The sequence below is a fragment of the Neomonachus schauinslandi genome, chromosome 7 (genome assembly GCF_002201575.2).
Source record: "Neomonachus schauinslandi chromosome 7, ASM220157v2, whole genome shotgun sequence".
Classification (NCBI taxonomy): Eukaryota; Metazoa; Chordata; class Mammalia; order Carnivora; family Phocidae; genus Neomonachus; species Neomonachus schauinslandi.
In genome coordinates, this window is record NC_058409.1 from 86,314,629 (window position 1) to 86,335,579 (window position 20,951).

The window sequence follows — 20,951 nt, forward strand, 5'->3', positions numbered from 1 at the left end:
CTTAAAAAAAAAAAAAAAAAAAGAAAAGAAACAACAATAAAAATCTGGCAAAGTTGAAAGTCAGATAGCGATGAGAGTTAAAAGAAAAATGAATAACAGGGGCGCCTGGGTGGCTCAGTCGTTAAGCGTCTGCCTTCGGCTCAGGTCGTGATCCCAGGATCCTGGGATCGAGCCCCGCATCGGGCTCCCTGCTCCATGGGAAGCCTGCTTCTCCCTTTCCCACTCCCCCGGCTTGTGTTCCCTCTCTCGCTGTGTCTCTCTCTGTCAAATAAATAAATAAAATTTAAAAAAAAAAAAAAAGAAAAATGAATAACAGGCCAGCTCTGAGAAAAGCTAAGAAGCAACCTGATTACCCAACTGCTTTGCAAAGGGTATCCCAGAAGTAGAAGTATAGAAAGTATAGTATAGAAATATCTGAAAACAAGACTGGCTGGAAGTCTGTTCAAGATGAAGTTAAGAGGGGCGCCTGGGTGGCTCAGTTGGTTAAGCGACTGCCTTCGGCTCAGGTCATGATCCTGGAGTCCCGGGATCGAGTCCCGCATCAGGCTCCCTGCTCGGCAGGGAGTCTGCTTCTCCCTCTGACCCTCCTCCCTCTCATGCTCTCTGTCTCTCATTCTCTCTCTCTCAAATAAATAAATAAAATCTTTAAAAAAAAAAGATGAAGTTAAGAGTATTTCCAGGTCAGGGGCGCCTGGGTGGCTCAGTCGTTAAGCGTCTGCCTTCGGCTCAGGTCATGATCCCAGGCTCCTGGGATCGAGCCCCGCATCGGACTCCCTGCCTCGTGGGAAGCCTGCTTCTCCCTCTCCCACTCCCACTCCCCGTTTGTGTTCCCCTCTCTCGCTGTGTCTCTCTCTGTCAAATAAATAAATAAAAATCTTTAAAAAAAAAAAAAAAGTATTTCCAGGTCAAGATGAAGAACTGAATAAACATTTCTAAATTCCTTTCCCTCCTAATCTCCACTAAAGCTACAATAAAAAGATTTTCAAGTAATAAGCCCATTACTGACAGAGAGAACAAGGATAACTGAGTGTAAATTACATAGCTGTGCAGGTATGTACAGTTCTGGAAGCTGGGAAGCAAATGGATTAGTATAATGGTAACTATCTTAATAGATTTAAGAATGCCAAATTTTAAGTCTTCAGTGAGTAAAACCAAGAACCAACTGTATCTATACCACATACCATCAAAAGGCCCAGGAACTGGCAACACCTGGTACAAGTCTGGAGTTTGAGAGGATAAGACACAGAGAACTGGGGGCGCCTGGGTGGCTCAGTCGTTAAGCGTCTGCCTTCAGCTCAGGTCATGATCCCAGGGTCCTGGGATCGAGCCCAGCATCGGGCTCCCTGCTCAGCGGGAAGCCTGCTTCTCCCTCTCCCACTCTCCCTGCTTGTGTTCCCTCTCTCGCTGTGTCTCTGTCAAACAAATAAATAAAATCTTAAAAAAAAAAAAAAAAAAAAAGACACAGAGAACTGCTTGAAAGCTGTTAAGCAGCCTTCTCCATTCCAAACCACATTGTCATTGCCTCTCCCCTCCCCCCAGTAGAAGACTAGAGGTATTTCCACTAGTTGGGAGTAAAACAGAAAGACTCTAGACTAACCAACACCAAACATAGCCCAGGAGTATAGCAATACCAAAAAATGAGTGAATGAACTGAATGCTACAACCACCTAGTTGAGTCCCTGACTGAGCACCCAGAATATGAGAAGCCAGATTCTTATTTTTTGGGTAGAAGACTAGACTCTTCTCTGAGGAATCTCACCAAGCCAAGAAAGAAATGGAGAAGATACTACTGACAAGGGATTGGGAGGGGGAAGGGAATCACCCTACAAGAAAATTAAAAAGTTGAAAAGCTCCACACATTCAGAAGTATCCATATGCTCTTTAATCCAGAACAGAGATCTGAGGAAAGCCTCAAACATAAAAAATAGAAAAGAAAGGTACAAAGAGTAAAGGAAAAAAAAAAAAGAACTTGAAACATAGTATGTACAGATTAGAAAATTTCACAGAAACTATCATAAATAGCTTCAGAAATGAAAAAGATATTGCACTCATGAAATAAGATGAAAGGAACAAAGAAGGAATCCTTAAAAATTAAGAACATAAGAGCAGAAATGAAAACTCAAAAAAGGGTTTGAAGACAGAAGTTGAGGACTCACTATCAAGTAGCAAAACAAAACTGTACCCACCCCCCCAAAAAAGAAAAAATTATGATGTCCAGTGCAGGAAAGTCAATATCTGAGTAAGAGTTACAGGAGAGAATAAACAAAGGGAAGAAAATAATCAATGAAATAATTCAAGAAAATGTCCTAGAAAGAAAGAAACTAAGTTTGTATATCAAAAGGGTCCACCAAGTACCTACCACAATAGATGACTCACAGCAAGGTATAGCCTTGTGAACTACGGGAACAAACAGAAGAGTCTGCAAGCTATCAGAGAGGGACAAAAGTCACAGAAAAAATACCAGAATCAAAATAATTTGATTTAACAGCAACTCTGGAAGTAAAAGATGGAGCAATGCCTTTAAAATTGAGCAAAAATGATTTCCAGGCCCAGCCAAACTATCAAACAAGTGTACGAAGAGAATAAAAATGTATTCAGATACATTCATTGTGTTACTCTTCAATTTATCTATAGGTTTGAAACTTTCAAAATAAAAAGCTGGAGGGGAAAATTACAATGCCACAGAAAGAGTCAAACATTAATACTGGTCATAGTTTCAGCGTGATGGGGAGCAGGATTACTTTGACAGCAGTCTATCTGAAATTTCCTACTATTGGCACATGTCAATGGCAAGACCAGTAATTCCACCAGGTTATGTGCTATGAAGGAGATAAGGAGGAAAAGGAGCACATTCAAAGAAAAATGGAGAGTTAACTACTAAGAGGTATTAATTAGGCTTTCCAGAACTTGGCTGACTATAGCTTGCCATAAACTAGGAAAATGAAAACAAAAGTGAAAAATGCTAAAAAGAAAATGGAAAAAGTATTATGAAATAACTAGCTGTAAGGTTAAATAGATCCATTTTACCATGTTTTGTCATTTCTTCAGTAGGAAGCTATATAAATTCACCCTTTCTGGGAAGCTCACTTGAATTTAAGAGTTTTAACCTTTTTATAGCCTGAAAACAAAACATGGTATTTTCCAGTCAGCAATGGCACTTGCTCTTTGGTGTGATCACATTCTTGACTCATGAGAAACAGACCAGAAAGGTACCTCAATATTCAATATTTGAAATATGAAATCAAATCTAGCAATCCCACTTTTGATACATGTATATGTGAAAGTTATTCTTTACACCACTGTTGTGTACACAGAAACACATTTATGTTATATACATATGTATGTAAATATGTATATAGAGACTTCACAACACAAAATCAAAAACAACCTAAACACCATCAACAGGAAAATGGTTATATAAAATATAATCAAAAAGTGGAAAACTATACCGCTGCAATAAAAAAGAGAGAAAATCTTTAATGCACTAACATGGAAAGACCTCTAAGTGAAAAAAGCAAATGTAAAACATACAAAAAATATGCTACTTTGTGTTAAAATAAAGATGAGTATACTTGAATTTACATAAAAATACTTTAGAAACAAACATTAAAAACAACTGTTTACTCTTTGAAAAGAAGGGTAAAGAATGGGGCATATCAGAGAAAAGGAGGGAGTTGATTTTTGGAATATTATGAATATATGACCTAGTCAAAAACTAAAATACACAAATTAAATCACAAAACATCTTAATAGAAAAAAGGCAGCTCAAGATCAAGTTTTAGTCCCTAGCTTACAGCATTTTAAGGATACCTGAGATTCAAAGAGAACCAAGTAAGAAACAAACTACAGTTATTAAAGGGAATGCACTAAATCAAGATTTTACAATTCAAAATTCAAAGGATTCTTTATAATTATTTCAGCTTTAAAACTTAACAGCAATGATACAAACCTGAAGACTGAAGTAGAAAAACCTAAATATACTGAAAAGTGATTCTAGAGAATATAAACTTTAGGTAATAAATCTAACATTTTCCTGGCATCTATAAATAGAATAACTGAGAATCATAAAATAAAATCATAAATCATAAAACTTAAAAAAAATTCAAAATGGTAAAATACATTAATAATTTATTCACCAAATGCTCAAAGGTAAAAATGTATTACTACTTAAGGCAACAAAAATTAGGTTACACTAAAGGCAACTACAAGTTATTTACCATGTATAATCAACTACTAGTATTACCTTTCATTTTTGAATGTGTGTTAATCAACGGATCAGAACAAATCCTGCAGGGCCACCATGGGCGTCTCTTGAATTTTGCCCAGATGAGATCTCCAACTTCATACTTCAGTGGCGTAGACTTTTTCTTGGGTTGACACTTTAGACAGACAAAACATGGGGCATCAATAAGAATCAAAACCTTTTGAAACAGTGTACCATTTTCTTATTAGCCTTCTGAGAAAGCAGAATTCTACAGAAATCTAGATAAAAACATTACATCTAACAATTACAAAGCAAGTACAATTAAATCATTTTGTCTTAATGTTTATAACATAGCCCTTTATAAAGTAGTAGCTCTAAATTTATATTTGTTTTATATAAGCAATCTACCTATGTTCATGGAGAAAATATTTTCATTAATAAAAAAGCTAAAAACTGAAAAAGGAAACAATCCCCTAGGAAAAGATATTTTTGCCGTAGTCCTTGGATTACAACACAACATGGCAGCAGGGGGGAGGGGGTGGATTATAAAAAGAATTTATGAACAATGTCAAGAATCTATGTTCCCAATACAATGTGTCAATTATATCTCAATAAAATGGGGGTGGGGTGCAGGGAGACTGTGGAGCTTTCTACAGGTGATATTCTACATCCTTCTCAAATAAACATAGACATTCCTATTAATTAACAATAATAGCTCTAATGAAATAATCCTGAAAGCTACAGGCTAGACCCCAGTAATGTCAATGCAACCGACTTGGGACTTTTTCCAGGACCTACAGAACAGTATACTGCACAACTCCAAGGAACACCATTCATGCAGAGTAAATTCAATACGAATCAAGCTCCTTGGAATTGTCGAATGCAGAGACTTCGGCTCCATCTTTTCCCCAAAACCAATATCCCTAATTGATCTGCAATACAACATCCTCCATCTCCACTCTAAATCCATGGCCATGCCTTTAACACACCATAAGCAGACCTCCTGCCTTAAAATGAACACAGTTCTGTATTTAGTAGGACTGAGCTTCCCACATGGTATACACCACACAAAGGAGTTGCAAGTGTACTGAGATGTTCCTGGGTAGTAGCCAAAAGAAGCACCCAGGGTACTTGGACAAAGATCAACCTCTTCCATTTATTTATTTACTTGAAGGAGACATACAAATAACTATGGTTTTCTCTAAGCGCTATGTATTGAAAAAGGCTTGGTGATCCTCCTTCAGACTCAATCTTCCCTTGTTAATACCTAAAACGGATTAAGCATTCAATAAAGTATATGCTAGATGAACTGACTGAAATCATTCAAATGAATGATGAATATTGCCCCACTGCAGGGATATCAAAGGATTGGGCTCAACTCAGTGATTTCTAAGTTACCCATTCAACTTTAAGACTCTGTTTTCAGACAGAAATTCAATTTTATAGAATGCCTATGAATCACATTGAAAATATTGTGATTAGTTCTAGAAGTACAGAGTTACTAGGAAATGAGACAGAAACTACATTTTATTCTCTTTTTTTTTGAAGATTTTTTATTTTTTATTAGAGAGTACAAGCAGAGGGAGCGGCAGGCAGAGGGAGAAGCAGGCTCCCCGCCAAGCAGGGAGCCCGATAAGGGACTCGATCCCAGGACCCCGGGATCATGACCTGAGCCGAAGGCAGATGCTTAACGACTGAGCCACCCAGGCGCCCCAGATCTACCCTCTTAACAAACTTTAAGTGTACAATACATGGATGTCTAAAGGTACGACAAACTATCTTCTAAAACAACTTTTTATAAGTTTTTTTTTTTTTAAGATTTTATTTTTTTCACAGAGAGAGAGCACAAGTAGGCAGAGAGGCAGACAGAGGGAGAGGGAGAAGCAGGCTCCCCCCACCCCGCCCCCCGAGCAGGGAGTCCGACACAGGGCTCAATCCCAGGACCCTGAGATCACGACCCGAGCCGAAAGCAGCCACTTAACTGACTGAGGCACCCAGGCGCCCCTAAAACAACTTTTTAAAGAATATACAGTGATACAAAACTTGAGGTAAAGACCTAGGGATGTTATCACAGAACTTACTGCCAACTCTAGGACTCAGTTCTTGTTTTCGTTCTTTTTCTCCGAGAGAGAGAGAGAGAGAGAGAGAGGAAAGCACACAATGTGTGCAAGAGGCGGGTAAGAGGGGGTAGCAGATGGAGAGGGAGAGAGGGAATCTTAAGCAGGCTCCATGCCCAGTGCTTAGCCCAACTCAGGGCTCCATATCAAGACTCTGAGATCATGATCTGAGCCGAAATCAAGAGTTGGATGCTTAACCAACTGAGCCACCCAGGTTCCTCAAGAATATTTTTAATAACTTGATTTAACATACCAAGTTTTAAAGGTTATACTAAGAACTAAAATGTACAGAGCTATCTGAATTTTACTTTGGAATTTCACCTTTTTCTACCCAGTCAAAAGTGACTCCCTTATTCTGACGATAAAAACAGGTATTTCCACTATTTTACAAATAGGACACCAAAGGTAAGAGATTACATAAAACTCACATTGATGTTCCTTTAATAATGTATTGAGTGGGGGCGCCTAGGTGGCTCAGTCAGTTAAGCATCTATCTGCCTTTGGCTCGGATCATGACCTCAGGGTCCTGGGATAGAGCCCTGCATCGGGCTCCTTGCTCCATGGGGAGTCTGCTTCTCCCTCTGCCCTTCCCCCTGCTCATGCTCTCTCTCTCTCTCTCTCTCTCTCAAATACATAAAATCTTTAAAAAAATAAAAAAATAATAATATATTGAGTGAATAAAATAAAAATACAGATAATCTTACGTTCCTGTTTACAAAAGCATTTTACAAAAGCACTAATGATTTCATTGTCATTTGATAATTTCAAAGCCTCTCTAAAAGTCTACACAGCACCAAGCCCACAGTAGGACCTCAGAGACTATAATCACCAAAACAGAAAAAAGAGACTTCCCATACTACCTCCATGCCTAACACTTAGCCCAGTACCTGGAAAAGAGTATATGTTCAATAATTATTGTCTATCTTGATCCTATTAGTCAAACTGATTAATATGCTATGCTTTATTACTAAAAAAAAGAAATTTAAGCATGTATTTCAAATTAATTTCAAGGGCAGTCCTTTGCCAATCTGCCCTACAAGAAATATTATAGAGAGTTCTTCGGCTTTAGCTAAAGGACAATGGACATAGCTCAAATCTACATGAATAAAGAACATGGTAAAGGTAACAAAAGAGGTAAATACAAAATACAGTAAAATGTATTTTTGTTTACAACTTTTCTCACATCTAACTTAAAAGACAACTGTGTAAAACAAGAATTATAAGTGTGTGGATGGGCACACATTATATATAAAAATGTGTCTGTATGACAATAAAATGACAAGAGATGAGGAAGACCAATAAAGGAGCAAAGTTTTATTACTACTATTAAAATTAACTTGATATTAATACAAACCACATCGTAATAAATTAAGATTTTAGTTGCAATCTTGACTATTTAACCAAAGCAACCATTAAGAAAATACTCTGTGTGTATTTGGGGTTGGGGAGGGATGCTATCATACAGATACAAAGGAAATTAAAATATTACACTAGGAAATATCTATTTAATATAAAAGAAGGTAGTAATGGGATCAGAGGAATAGAAACATAAAAAATAGTAAAATGGCAGACAGCAATCCTATCTTATCACTACTTAGATAAAATGTATATGTATTTAAAACTACAATTCAAAGACAGAAATTGGCAGAATGGATTAAAAAAAATGATTCAACTATATGATGTCTACAAGAAGACACTGTGTATCAAAGTCAGGAAAGGAGCTGAAAGAGGGGGCTCCTGGGTGGCTCAGTCAGTTGAGCATCTGATTCGGAATTTCGACTCGGGTCATGATCTCAGGGTCCTGAGATCAAGCCCCGAGTCCAGCTCCCTGCTCAGTGGGGAGTCTGCTTGAGATTCTCTCCCCCTCTCCTTCCACCTCTCCCCCTGTTCATGCAGGTGCTAGCACTCTCACTCTCCTTCTCTCAAATAAATAAATAATAAAATTTTTTTAAAAAGTTGAAAGCAAAATATTGGAAAAGAAGTAATATGCAAACAGTAACAGAGTGGGGTGGCTTCTCCTCTACATTAACAACACATAAAATATACTTAAAGGAAAAATGTTACTAGAGACAAAAGATCGAAATTTTGTAATGATAAAAACGTCAATCTAAGAGGAAGGTATAACAATTACAAACACCATGCATGAAACCAGACTCCCAAATTCATGAAGCAATAACTGACAGAAATAAATGTAAAAAAGAGAAACAATAACAGATTTCAAAACCCACTTGCCATAATGGAGAGAACTAGACAATCCATAAAGACACAAAAGCCTTAAACGGCTCTACAAACCAACTAGACATAACAGGCATCTGAAAAACATTCTACTAAACAACCGCAAAATATACAGTATTTTATTTTCTTTTTTAAAGAGACAGAGAGAGAGGGAACACAAGCAGGGGGAGTGGGAGAGGGAGAAGCAGGCTTCCAGCTGAGCAGGGAGCCCCATGCGGGTCTCGATCCCAGGACCCTGGGATCATGACCTGAGCCGAAGGAAGACACTTAATGACTGAGCCACCCAGGCGCCCCTAAAGTGTTCTTTTGCGTTTTTTGAATATGGCTGACACACAATATTACATTAGTTTCAACACAGTGATTGGACCAGTCTATTTGCTAGGCTATGCTCACTGCAAGTGTAGCTACCATATGTCACCATGAAGAGCTATTACAGTATCACTGACTGTATCTATGCTGTGCCTTTTATTCCCCTGATTTATTCATTCCATAACTGGAACTCCTCTATAAGTGGAGTAGGGTTAAAGTGTTTAAGTGTTCTTAGGATTTATATACAATTAGGAAGAAATAAAGCGTTTTATTTATTTATTTATTTATTTATTTTTAAGAAATAAAGCGTTTTAAATTCTTTGTATTGTCAGGGAGGAAGGTAATGGGAATTTTAAGTACTGATGAGTTAGGGAGGCTTGTAATATCTAGGGTAACCTACAGATGAAGAGAAACCAAATATGTAATTTCCAAACTTGAATTAGGGTGGAAGGAGCATAAAAGGAACAATAAAAAAAAATAATTTAAAACCAAAAAAAGGCAGCAAAGGGGAAAAAAGAAAAATAAACGAGACAAAGAGCAAATACCACAGCAAATTTAAACACCAATATATGGCTAATTAAAGTGGAATAAATGTTGCTGTTCATTTGACCAAAAAGATAATATTTAAAATTTTATGCCTCTAGGGGCACCTGGGTGGCTCATTCATTAACCGTCTGCCTTCGGCTTGGGTCATGATCCCAGGGTCCTGGGATCGAGCCCTGCATCAGGCTCCCTGCTTGGCAGGAAGCCTGCTTCTCCCTTTCCCACTCCCTCTACTTGTGTTCCTTCTCTCGCTTTGTCTCTGTCAAATAAATTAATAAAATCTTTTAAAATTTTTTTAAAAAATAAAATAAAATAAGGGGCGCCTGGGTGGCTCATTTGGTTAAGCGACTGCCTTCGGCTCAGGTCATGATCCTGGAGTCCCTGGATCAAGTCCCGCATCGGGCTTCCTGCTCGGCAGGGAGTCTGCTTCATCCTCTGACCCTATCTCCCCTCTCAGGTGTTCTCTCTCTCTCATTCTCTCTCAAATAAATAAATAAAATCTTTAAAAAAAATAAATAAAATAAAATTTTATGCCTCTAATAACAGAGCCTCAAAATACAGAAAGCAAAAACTGGCAGAACTACAAGAAAAAATAACATTACAGTCATAGTGCAAATAAAGCTCTCTCAGTATTTTACATAAAGAAAAAGTCATTGAGGGTTTAGAAAAAATTTCAATATATGAATAACAAAACTGACTTAATGGATATATGTAAACTACTTCACTCTAATTGTGAAATATACCTTTTTTCAAGCATTGGGACCATTTATAAATATTCACCATGTCCTGAGCAAATGAAATGTATCTCAACCATTTTGAAAGGACTGGAATTATATGGAACATATTTCCTGTCCATAATGTAATTAACAATTACAAAAATATACTGAGAATATTTGTTTGGAAATTAACAAGTATACTTTTAAATAATCATTTAGGTCAAAGAACAAATCATAATGAAAATCAGAAAATATTTTGAACTAAATGATAAAATACCCCATCAACGATCAAGAGGGAACATATGTTGGCATTTTTCAAAGAATAGCAAGAAAAACCACGTGGCTGGAACACAGTAAGCGAGAGAGAGAAGAGAAAGAAATGAGGTCAGAGAAATGATTCAGAGAGAGGATGACATAGGTCTTATTATGCCCTTTTACTATGAGTGAGACAAAAGTCTTTAAAGAATTGATGTTTTAATAGGATCACTCTGAGGGCCAAACTGAAAACAGCCTTAGGGGGTCAGGATAGAATCAGAGTGACCTTCGGTTATTGCAATAATAATTCAGATGAGATAAAACAGTTATGTGAACCAATCTAGGATGGTGAAGGGGGCAAGAAGTAGACAAAGCCAATGGACCGGACATGGATGTTACAGAAAGAGAGAACAAGGATCAGTCTGAGAGCTTAGGTCTTAAATACAGGAAAGATGGAGTTGCCACTTACTAAAATGGAGAAAACTACAGGAGAAGCAGGTTTGGGGAAGAAACAGCTGAAATTTGGTTTTGAACAAGTGCAAAACTCCATTTCACAACCTAGTGAAAAATGCCCCAAAAAGCCACTGTAGGGGCACCTGGGTGGCTCAGTCGGTCAAGCATCTGACTCTTGGTTTCAGCTCAGATCATGATCTCATGGGTCCTGAGAATGAGCCCCGCATCAGGCTCCTCGCTCAACAGGGAGTCTGCTTGAAGATTCTCTCCCTCTGCCGCTCTCCACACTCATGTATTCTCACGCTCTTTCTCTAAAAAAGAAATAAATCTTAAAAAAAAAAAAAAAAGCCACTGTATATATGATTCAGGAGTCCCAAGAAAAGATCCAAGCTAGGGATATAAACGTGGGTCCACATAAAAGATCATCAACAAAGTGAGCACAGACAGAGAAAGGTATCTGAGCCTAAGGTCTGAGGCACAGAAATAGGTAAGGATTCTTTTTAATCTCTAATGGAATTGCTTGACCAACAGACTCCCCAATTCTATTCATATTCTCTCTCGAGGGGAAGAAAAGAAGAAGAAGAAAGGGGCGCCTGGGTGGCTCAGTCGTTAAGTGTCTGCCTTCGGCTCAGGTCATGATCCCAGGGTCCTGGGATCGAGTCCCACATCGGGCTCCCTGCTCGGTGGGAAGCCTGCTTCTCCCTCTCCCACTCCCCCTGCTTGTGTTCCTGCTCTCGCTCTCTCTCTCTGTCAAATAAATAAATAAAAATCTTTAAAAAAAAAAAAGAAGAAGAAGAAAAAAATGAAACAGCCAAGCTCTTAGAAATAACTTACCACTATTATCTTTTTTTCAAAATATTTTATTTATTTATTTTAGAGAGAGTAAGTACAAGGTCGTGAGCACACAAAGGTGGGGAGGGGAGGGAAAGAATCTCAATCATGCCTGGCACTGAATGCAGAGCCTGACATGGGGCTTGATATCACGACCTCAGTCAAAACCAAGAGTCGAATGCTTAAATGACTGAGCCACCCAGGCGTCCCACTTACCACTATTACTTAATTTTAGTATGGTCTCCTGGAGAGCAACATCGTAATACCCTCTGAAGCAATACTCACATTCCTGGGACTACATCCTAAGAAATAATCCAAAAAGAAGGTAAAAGACTAAGGGCTATAAACACATTTTCACTTCACTGTTAACTATAATAACAAAAACAAAGATAACTACAAGATGGCTAAGCAAATTTAGAGCAATTTGCGGGTCTACTAAACAGTTAAGCGACCAACTCTTGGTTTCAGTTCAGGCCATGATCTCAGGGTGGACGGATCAAGCCCTGTCGAGCTCTGTGCTGGGCATGGAGTCAGCTTGGGATTCTCTCTCTCCATCTCCCCATGCTCCTCCCCGCTGCAAGCACTCTGGCTTGCTCGCACTCTCTCATTCAAATAAATAAAATCTTAAAAAAAAAAAATAAAAATAGGGGTGCCTGAGTGGCTCAGTCGGTTGAGCATCTGCCTTCGGCTCAGGTCATGATCCTGGGGTCCTGGGACGGGCCCCCGCATGGAGATCCCCACTCAGCAGGGGAGTCTGCTTCTCCCTCTCCCTCCCTCTGCTTGTGCTCTAATAAATAAAATCTTAAAAAAAAAACCAAAGATGTTACTACCACCGTGGAAACAAAATTTGTATAATAAATACAAATTTTCATTGTTAGATACAGAACTCTGGTTTTTTTTTTCCTTTTAAACTTTCTTTAATCGTATAATTGTTTTACACAATTCAGTTAAAAAGATATAACAAGTAAAACTGGCCAAACAAGTCATTTAATTTCTCCCACTACTCCTCATTTTAGGATATATTGTTTAATAATACTACAAAAACTTAGGTTACTTGATAATAGAGATTACTCTCTGTCTCCTTAGCATGTTACATAATAGATGCCCAGATAATGTTTGCTGAGTTGATTCAATTTAGTTTAAGTAATTCATGTTGGATCACTCACTTATTCAAATATTATACTAAGTTTGGAAAGTGGTAAAACAGTGATTATTTCTAGAGGATGAAAATTATGGAAGACTCACTTATCTATATTATTTTTCTACAGTAAACACTTATTTTCAAGGGAAGTATTTTTCTTTATATTTAAGCAATTTATAAATATTCTGAGTGCAAGACGACTTTCAGGTTGTTTTTTTTTTTTTTTTTAAGATTTTATTTATTTGTCAGAGAGAGAGAGCACAAGCAGGGGGAGCAGCAAGCAGAGGAAGAAGCAGGCTCCCCACTGAACAAGGAGCCAGACTCGGGACTTGATCCCAGGACTCTGGGATCATGACCCGAGCGGAAGGCAGACACTTAACCGACTGAGACACAGAGGCGTTTCTCAGGGATTATTTCTATTGGTCATTACTAGAGAAAAATATATATATTCTGACTGACATATAACTGAATGTAGAGATGGAACAAACAAGGCCTCTGGGGGTTCAGTCTCTCTGGAAGAGACAAATGAACAAAGTAAAATAATACAGCTGCTAAGGTGGGATTGGGGTGAGAGGTGGAGGCGTCTTGGGGAAGGAAGATTATTAGTAACAAATCTATTTATTATTTGTAACAAATTATTTTTATTATTTTATTTATAAATTTATTAGTAGTAACAAATTTCTCAAAACAAACTCCAAGAAATAACGACAGTAAAGGTTAAGAAAAGCTGACTCCTTCCTGTAAAATAAGGCTAGTATCTAGACAGTATTTGTTTCCAATCTCCTATTTCACCATTTCATACCTCAAAACTTACACCAAGCTGTCCACAGTTCCCCTCTGAGATCATGCTCTTTATCCTTCCATCTCCTTTCTGCCTGGAATTCCTTTATCCTAGGTCTCCTCAGGACACCTTACTTCCATCACCTCCTATCTCTTGGCTGAGCCAAGTGCCTCTCTACTATAGCCTATGCCTATCTCTTAGCTTATCATTATATTGAGTTTATAATTTATCTATTCCACCAGGCTCTAAACTTGAGGAAGACAAGGTGTCATCCACTCATGTATCTCCATGACCTGGGACAAAATACATGTTCAGTAAAAACATTTTAATTGAACCGAAATAGGCTGCAATGGGCCATTTCCTTAGCAGCAAAATTAGATGCCTTATTCTGTCCACTTAGGCACCTGTCAAAATTTAATGGGTCCTTAATCCACAAAACCCTCATTTGTCTTAAAAAGATAAATGATACCAAAAAAAAAGATAAATGACATATTTATATATATTACAGGTCTTTACTTCAAAGATGACCAGCAATCAGTCTCTACCCCAGAACTCCCTGGTTTGGAAATGGGTAATACCACTAAATTTGGGACAGCAACAGCACATTAGAATTTAGTCACAAACTATTAAATTTTGAAGCTATAGTTCTCTAAGCAACCTTCAGATTACCAATTAGTCTCCCAAATATCTAGATTTTGGAAAGAGGGTACTCTGGCTATTCAAAACAAATATTCCAGTACAATGAAATTATCTTTCCCCAACATTTATTCAGCATGGGGGCATGAACTGCAGTAAGTCTATTTAGACACTGGATACACTAACAAGTTTGGTTTTCTGTAAAACTATCGAGTAATCCTAGAGATTCTGGGAAGGATCACAGATAAACCTTCTTCTCTAAAGCCTCTCTCAGCTCCAACATCAACCTTTCTATGCACAAGTGAAAATGGAAGCCCATTTCTAATATTTTATTACTTTAAGTTAAAAACATCCCCAGCTATTTCCAATCTAAACATTCATAATCATATGTAAGTACTCAAAATCATTCTAAGTTCCCCAGCCCTCTTCAAAGACAGACCAAAAAAAACAAAAAACCCTTCAGCCCAATCTCACAAGAATATTTCCCTCAAGTCAGAATTGAAAAGAAGTGCATTTCAACCACATCACACACTGAGGAATTGCTAAATAAAATAACTGTAATAAGTATAGTGATTTAGCTAGCTACATTGTGCACAATAAAAATCAAACACTGTGCTGAACACTTAATACTTAATAATCTCATAAACTCACAGCAGCTTCTAAGGATAGGCTAGAAGAGTTACTTTTCTCCATAGTATGGAGGAAAAAAAACTGATGTAGAAATTAAGTCATTTGCTTCTGTTCACAAAACTAGTACCAAAAATAGCAATGCAGGAGAGGATTCAAACTGATTCCGTAAAAATAACTTTTACATTGCACCAGCCTAATTCCCAGAAGATAAACCAGAATTTTCTTAGAAAGGATCCTATATAAATGAATTTTCCACAATATTTAAATATAACTCATATTCTTCCAACATTTGGGAAGTCCAACTATTCCTCAATCAAGAAAAACTTAAAGTCTGGGTTGCCTGGGTGGCTCAGTCAGTTAAGCATCGGCCTTCAGCTCAGGTCATGATCCCAGCGTCCTGGGATCAAGCCCCACATCGGGCTCCCGGCTCAGTGGAGATCAGTGAAGAGTCAGCTTCTCCCTCTGCCCTCCCCTCTGTTCATGCTCACTCTCATGCACGCTCTCGCTTACAAAAATAAATAAATAAAATCTTAAAAAAAAAAAAAAGAAAGAAAGAAAGAAAATCTTAAAGTCTATCACACAAGCAAAGCCACTGAGCTGTTCTTCTGCAGCTGTTAAAATACTTTGTTTGCTAATAGCCGTTTCTTCAGCCAAGGAGGGCACTAACTAAAATCAGTGCCCGACAAGGGGCGCCTGGGTGGCTCAGTCGTTAAGCGTCTGCCTTTGGCTCAGGTCATGATCCCAAGGTCCTGGGATCGAGCCCTGCATTGGGCTCCCTGCTCCACAGGAAGCCTGCTTCTCCCTCTCCCACTTGTGTTCCCTGCTTGTGTTCCCTCTCTTGCTGTCTCCCTCTGTCAAATAAATAAAATCTTTAAAAACTAAAATAAAATTTCAGACACGATGAGAGAACGTGGCATAGTTTAGAGTAATACTTTATTTTTTTATTTTTTTAAAAGATTTTATTTATTTATTTGAGAGAGAATGAGATAGAGAGCATGAGAGGGGGGAGGGTCAGAGGGAGAAGCAGACTCCCTGCTGAGCAGGGAGCCTGATGCGGGACTCGATCCTGGGACTCCAGGATCATGACCTGAGCTGGAGGCAGTCGCTTAACCAACTGAGCCACCCGGGCGCCCGCCTTTTTTTTTTTTAAGTAGGCTCCATGCCTAGCATGGAGCCCAACATAGGGCTTGGACTAACAACCTTGAGATTGAGACCTGAGCCTAGATCAAGAGTCAAACACTTAACCGAGTCACCCAGACATCCCTAAAAAAGCAATACTTTTAAATGTACCTTAGTCTCGGGGCGCCTGGGTGGCTCAGTCGTTAAGCGTCTGCCTTCAGCTCAGGTCATGATGCCAGGGCCCTGGGATCGAGCCCTACATCAGGCTCCCTGCTCGGCGGGAAGCCTGCCTCTCCCTCTCCCACTCCCCCTGCTTGTGTTCCCCCTCTCACTGTCCCTCTTTCTATCAAAAAATAAATAAAATCTTAAAAAAAAAAAATGTACCTTAGTCTCATTACTTTTTAAGCAGCCAAGAAATGGAAATAATCTAAATGTCAGACAAGGACTTGGCTCAAATTACAGAACATCAATATATTGGAATACTATACAGAAATTTTATACATACATGTACAGTGGGTAAAAAAGGTTATAAAAAGGCATGCATACAAAGAATACAAATTTTATAAAGATACACATTTTCAGGAGCACCTGGGTGGTGCAGTCAGTTAAGTGTCGATTCTTGGTTTCAGCTCAGGTCATGATCTCAGGGTCCTGAGATCGAGCCCTGCGTTGGGCACCGCGCTCAACGCAGAGCCTAGTTGAGATTCTCTCTCCCTCTGCCCCTCCCACTCGTGTGCTCTCTAAAATAAATAAATAAATCTTTAATCAGCATTATCATCCCCTGAATTGTTTTGAAAGAATCTGAAAGTGCCCTGTTTCCGTGCCTCACCTGCATCATGTGTAAAATGGGAACAATAGTATCTACTTTCATAGGGCTATTAGAAAGACTAAATAAGGGGCACCTGGGTGGCTCAGCCGTTAAGCATCTGCCCTCTGCTCAGGTCATGATCCCAGGGTTCTGGGATCCAGCCCCGCATTGGGCTCCCTGCTCAGCGGGAGGCCTGTTTCTCCTCTCCCACTCCCTCTGCTTGTGTTCCCTCTCTCGCTATATCTCTGTCAAATAAATAAATAAAATCTTTAAAAAAAAAAAGAAAGAAACACTAAATAAGAGCGCCTGGATGGCTCGGTAGGTTAAGTGTCTGCCCCTAGCTCAGGTCATAATTCCAAGGTCCTGGGATGGACTCCATCTCACATCTGGCTCCCTGCTCAGTAGGGAGTCCACTTCCTCCTCTGCCCCTCCCCACTTGTACACGCATGGACTTGTGCACTTGCACACGTGTGCGCTCTCTCACAAAAATAAAAAAATACTAAATAAGCTAATATGTAAACACATTAATATGTAAAGTGCCAATAGTGGCAATGTATAAGCACTGTAGGTGTTAGCTGATAACAAGTCTCCCCTTACCCACAGTTTTGCTTTCCACAGTTTCAGTTACCCTTGGTCAACCTCAGGCCAGAAGCAGATAATCCTCCTCCTGACATTATTGCCAGAGGGTCAATAGTAGCCTAATGTTTCATCACAATACCTATTATCAATCACTTCCTTCATCTCATCATGTAGGCATTTTATCAGCTCATATCATCACAGGAAGAAGGATAAATACACCACTGACAGATGAACGGACACACAATGGAATATATATATATATATCTACACACCCACCCACACATACACTGGAATATTACTCAGCCATAAAAAAAAAAAAAGGCTGAGATCTTGCCATATGCAACAACATGGATGGACCTAGAAGGTATTATATAATGCTAAGTGAAGTAAGTCAGAAAAGACAAATATCATATGATTTCACTTATACGTGGAATCTAAAATATAAACAACAAAAAAGTAGAATCCGACCTATAAATACACACAACTGATGAGTGCCAGAAGGGAGGGAGTGGGTGGGATGGACAAAATGGATGAAGGGGAGTGGGAGATTCAGGCTTCCAGTTATGGAATGATTAAGTCACAGGAATAAAAAGCCTAACATAGGGAATATAGTCAATGGTATTGTAATCGAGTTGCAGGGTGACAAACAGTAGCTATACTTATAGAACCCTAGTGTATGAGTTGCTGAATCACTATGTTGTATACCCGAAACTGATGTAACATTGTGTATCAACTATACTCAAAAAATAAAAAAGGATGAATAGGGTACACTAAGGTGTTAAGAAAGATCACATTCACATAACTTTTATTATAATATATTGTTATAAAGTTTCTATTTATTATTGCTGCTAATATCTTAATGTTCCTAATTTTTAAATTAAACTTCATCATAAGTATGTATGTACAGGGAAAAACATTTTAAATATACAGTTTGGTTCTTAAAAAAATTAAAATTAAGGGGCACCTGGGTTGCTCAGTCGTTAAGCATCTGCCTTCGGCTCAGGTCATGATCCCAGGGTCCTGGGATCGAGCCCCACATCGGGCTCCCTGCTTTGCGGGAAGCCTGCTTCTCCCTCTCCCACCCCCCCTGCTTGTGTTCCCTCTCTCGCTGTGTCTCTCTCTGTCAAATAATCTTTAAAAATAAATAAATAAATAAATACTAAAATTAAAATTAAAAATATATATAGGGTTTCGTTCCATAGTTTTAGGCATCACTGGGGGTCTTGGAACATATCCCCCATGAACAGGGGGGAATGGAGACTAGTGCATTATTTCAAAACCTTGACATTAGAAGCCTGTTATCCTTCCTCTATTCAAGTCTGACTCTATCCTAAGTAACAACATTCAAAGGTTCTCTTTTTTATCTTAATTATTAGTATGACAACATTTTTTGGACAGATAGTACAGTGTAATGGTTAAAGAGCATATGCTCTCTGGAGTCTTACTTCTTAAAGTTGTTGTAAAGAGCCTGGCTCATAGTAACAATTCAAAAAGCAGTTGCTATAATATTATTCACTGTACTTCTTTGAAAAGTTACATGATTTCAATTACTTTTCCTCAGTTACATAATTAATGAAAGTATAGGTACGCAACCTCCATTTAGCACTATGTTTATGAAAAAAGATTTCAAATACCAAATAAATGACCTAAAAATAATGTTTAAAGAGAAACAATTTAGGGGGCACCTGGGTGGCTCAGTCAGTTAAGCAGCCAACTCTTGATTTCCGCTCAGGTCATGATCTCAGGGTCATGATATCTATCAGGAGGGAGTCTGCTTGAGATGCTTTCCCTCTGCTCCTCCCCCCCACCTCTCACATGCACGCTCTCTAAAATAAACAAATCTTAAAAAAAAAACACACAATTTAGCACAATTCCAATGCTGTTATTATTTTTCTAAAAAACCTCTGATGCCTATTACTCTAAAGTACATTACCACATACCCAAATAAAATTCAAGACCCACCATCAACTGACCCCAATCTGTTCACCCTACCTTATTTCCTACATAATCTTTCTGCTACACCTTAAAATCTAACCAGAGTGTAATTTGTACTACATATTTCCACATATTGCATTCCCCCCTGCCTTAGGGTGCCCTACACCTTCTCTGTGCCTTGTTTAAATGTGTCCCATGCTTCCCTCAAGACCCAGGTTGAACAAACCCTTCCCTCCTCAAATAACCTACTCCCACAGCATCTTGCCCTTTTGGCAGCGCTGATTTGCTATCTTTCAAGTTAATCACTTTAGAGATGCAGCTATTGTCCCTGCTATTAAGGACTTGTCTTGGATCATTTTTATTAAGAAAACTGTAACACATGATAGGAATACGCAGACACAAAGTCACAACATTATCAAACCCGAAATATGCTTACAAATCGTTTCTTTTTCTTTTTGGCTAGCTTAAATCTAATAACAAGATTTACATTGTAACCTACTAAAATCAATGTCCTGAGGGACAGAATACTCCCCAAGTAAAGAATGTGAGGGGCAGAGGGAACAAATGACTTGTCCAAGACTACAGGAGAAGCAAGGTAAGAAGATAAATAGCCACACTACTCTGGGCATTTGTAAATCAGTAAGTCTTTGAAATTTTAATCCTTACATACATTACATTTGCTTATAGTCAAATGTAAAATTATACACACCAAATCATACTCCATTCCAGCCTAACAGAAAGGCTGTGTGTTGGGTTTTGTTTTTTCTTTAATATAGTTGACAGACAATTATTACATTAGTTTCAGGTGTACAACTCAGTAATTCAACTTTTCTATACTTTATGCTATGTGTTCTGTGTAGAGAAGCTCTGTGTAATGCAAGAAATGCATGGGGCTTAATTAATTTCTGCTCTACCACTAACCACTATGAGATTTTCAGAAGTTATTTTACCTCTCTGACCTTGCTTCTTTAACTGTAAAAGTGGGATAATGCTGCCTATTTGTAGGAGGTTGTATCAACTGAACAAATGTTAAATGTACTCTAAAATTGGGGCGCCTGGGTGGCTCAGTTGGTTAAGCGACTGCCTTCGGCTCAGGTCATGATCCTGGAGTCCCGGGATCGAGTCCCGCATCAGGCTCCCTGCTCGGCGAGGAGCCTGCTTCTCTCTCTGACCCTCCCCCCTCATGTACTCTCTCTCATTCTCGCTCTCTCAAATAAATAAATAAAATCTTAAAAAAAAAAAAATGTACTCTAAAATAATTCTTAATGCAGTACAGGTCATCAATAATATATGATAGCTATTTTTAGTGGGCAACAACAATTCTTCTACAAGAATTGACTTCCCAGTCTTAATTCAAAATTACAAAGGAAATGTTCAATTCCACAATGGTATGGTGAAGTAAAATACGACTATAAATGTATACATTACTCCCATCTCACTCACTGCCACACAACCTAATAAATGCACGTGTGTATTCTAGTTGTCAAAGCCTTTTTATTATGTTTTGTATCACCTGAATCTCAAAAATAACCAGGTAAGGTAGGCAGCACAGTTTTTCTCTCATAATTACAGACAAGAAAACAGAGGCTCAGCGCAACCTTACCAGAGGGTTGAGAGCCCTTTAGCAAAAAGCAGGGATCAGAGGCCAGCATCTTCCGA

The 20,951-nt window shown here is 38.5% G+C and overlaps 1 protein-coding gene across 1 annotated transcript in view; it reads right to left on the bottom strand.

The window, feature by feature from the left end:
* Window positions 1-20,951, bottom strand: part of NSD1 (nuclear receptor binding SET domain protein 1) — a 139,560-nt gene that overhangs the window by 84,835 nt on the left and 33,774 nt on the right. The window contains exon 3 of the mRNA XM_044917101.1: window positions 4,244-4,379. Coding sequence (XP_044773036.1) covers window positions 4,244-4,379 — 136 coding nt within the window. The remainder of the gene's footprint in view (window positions 1-4,243; window positions 4,380-20,951) is intronic.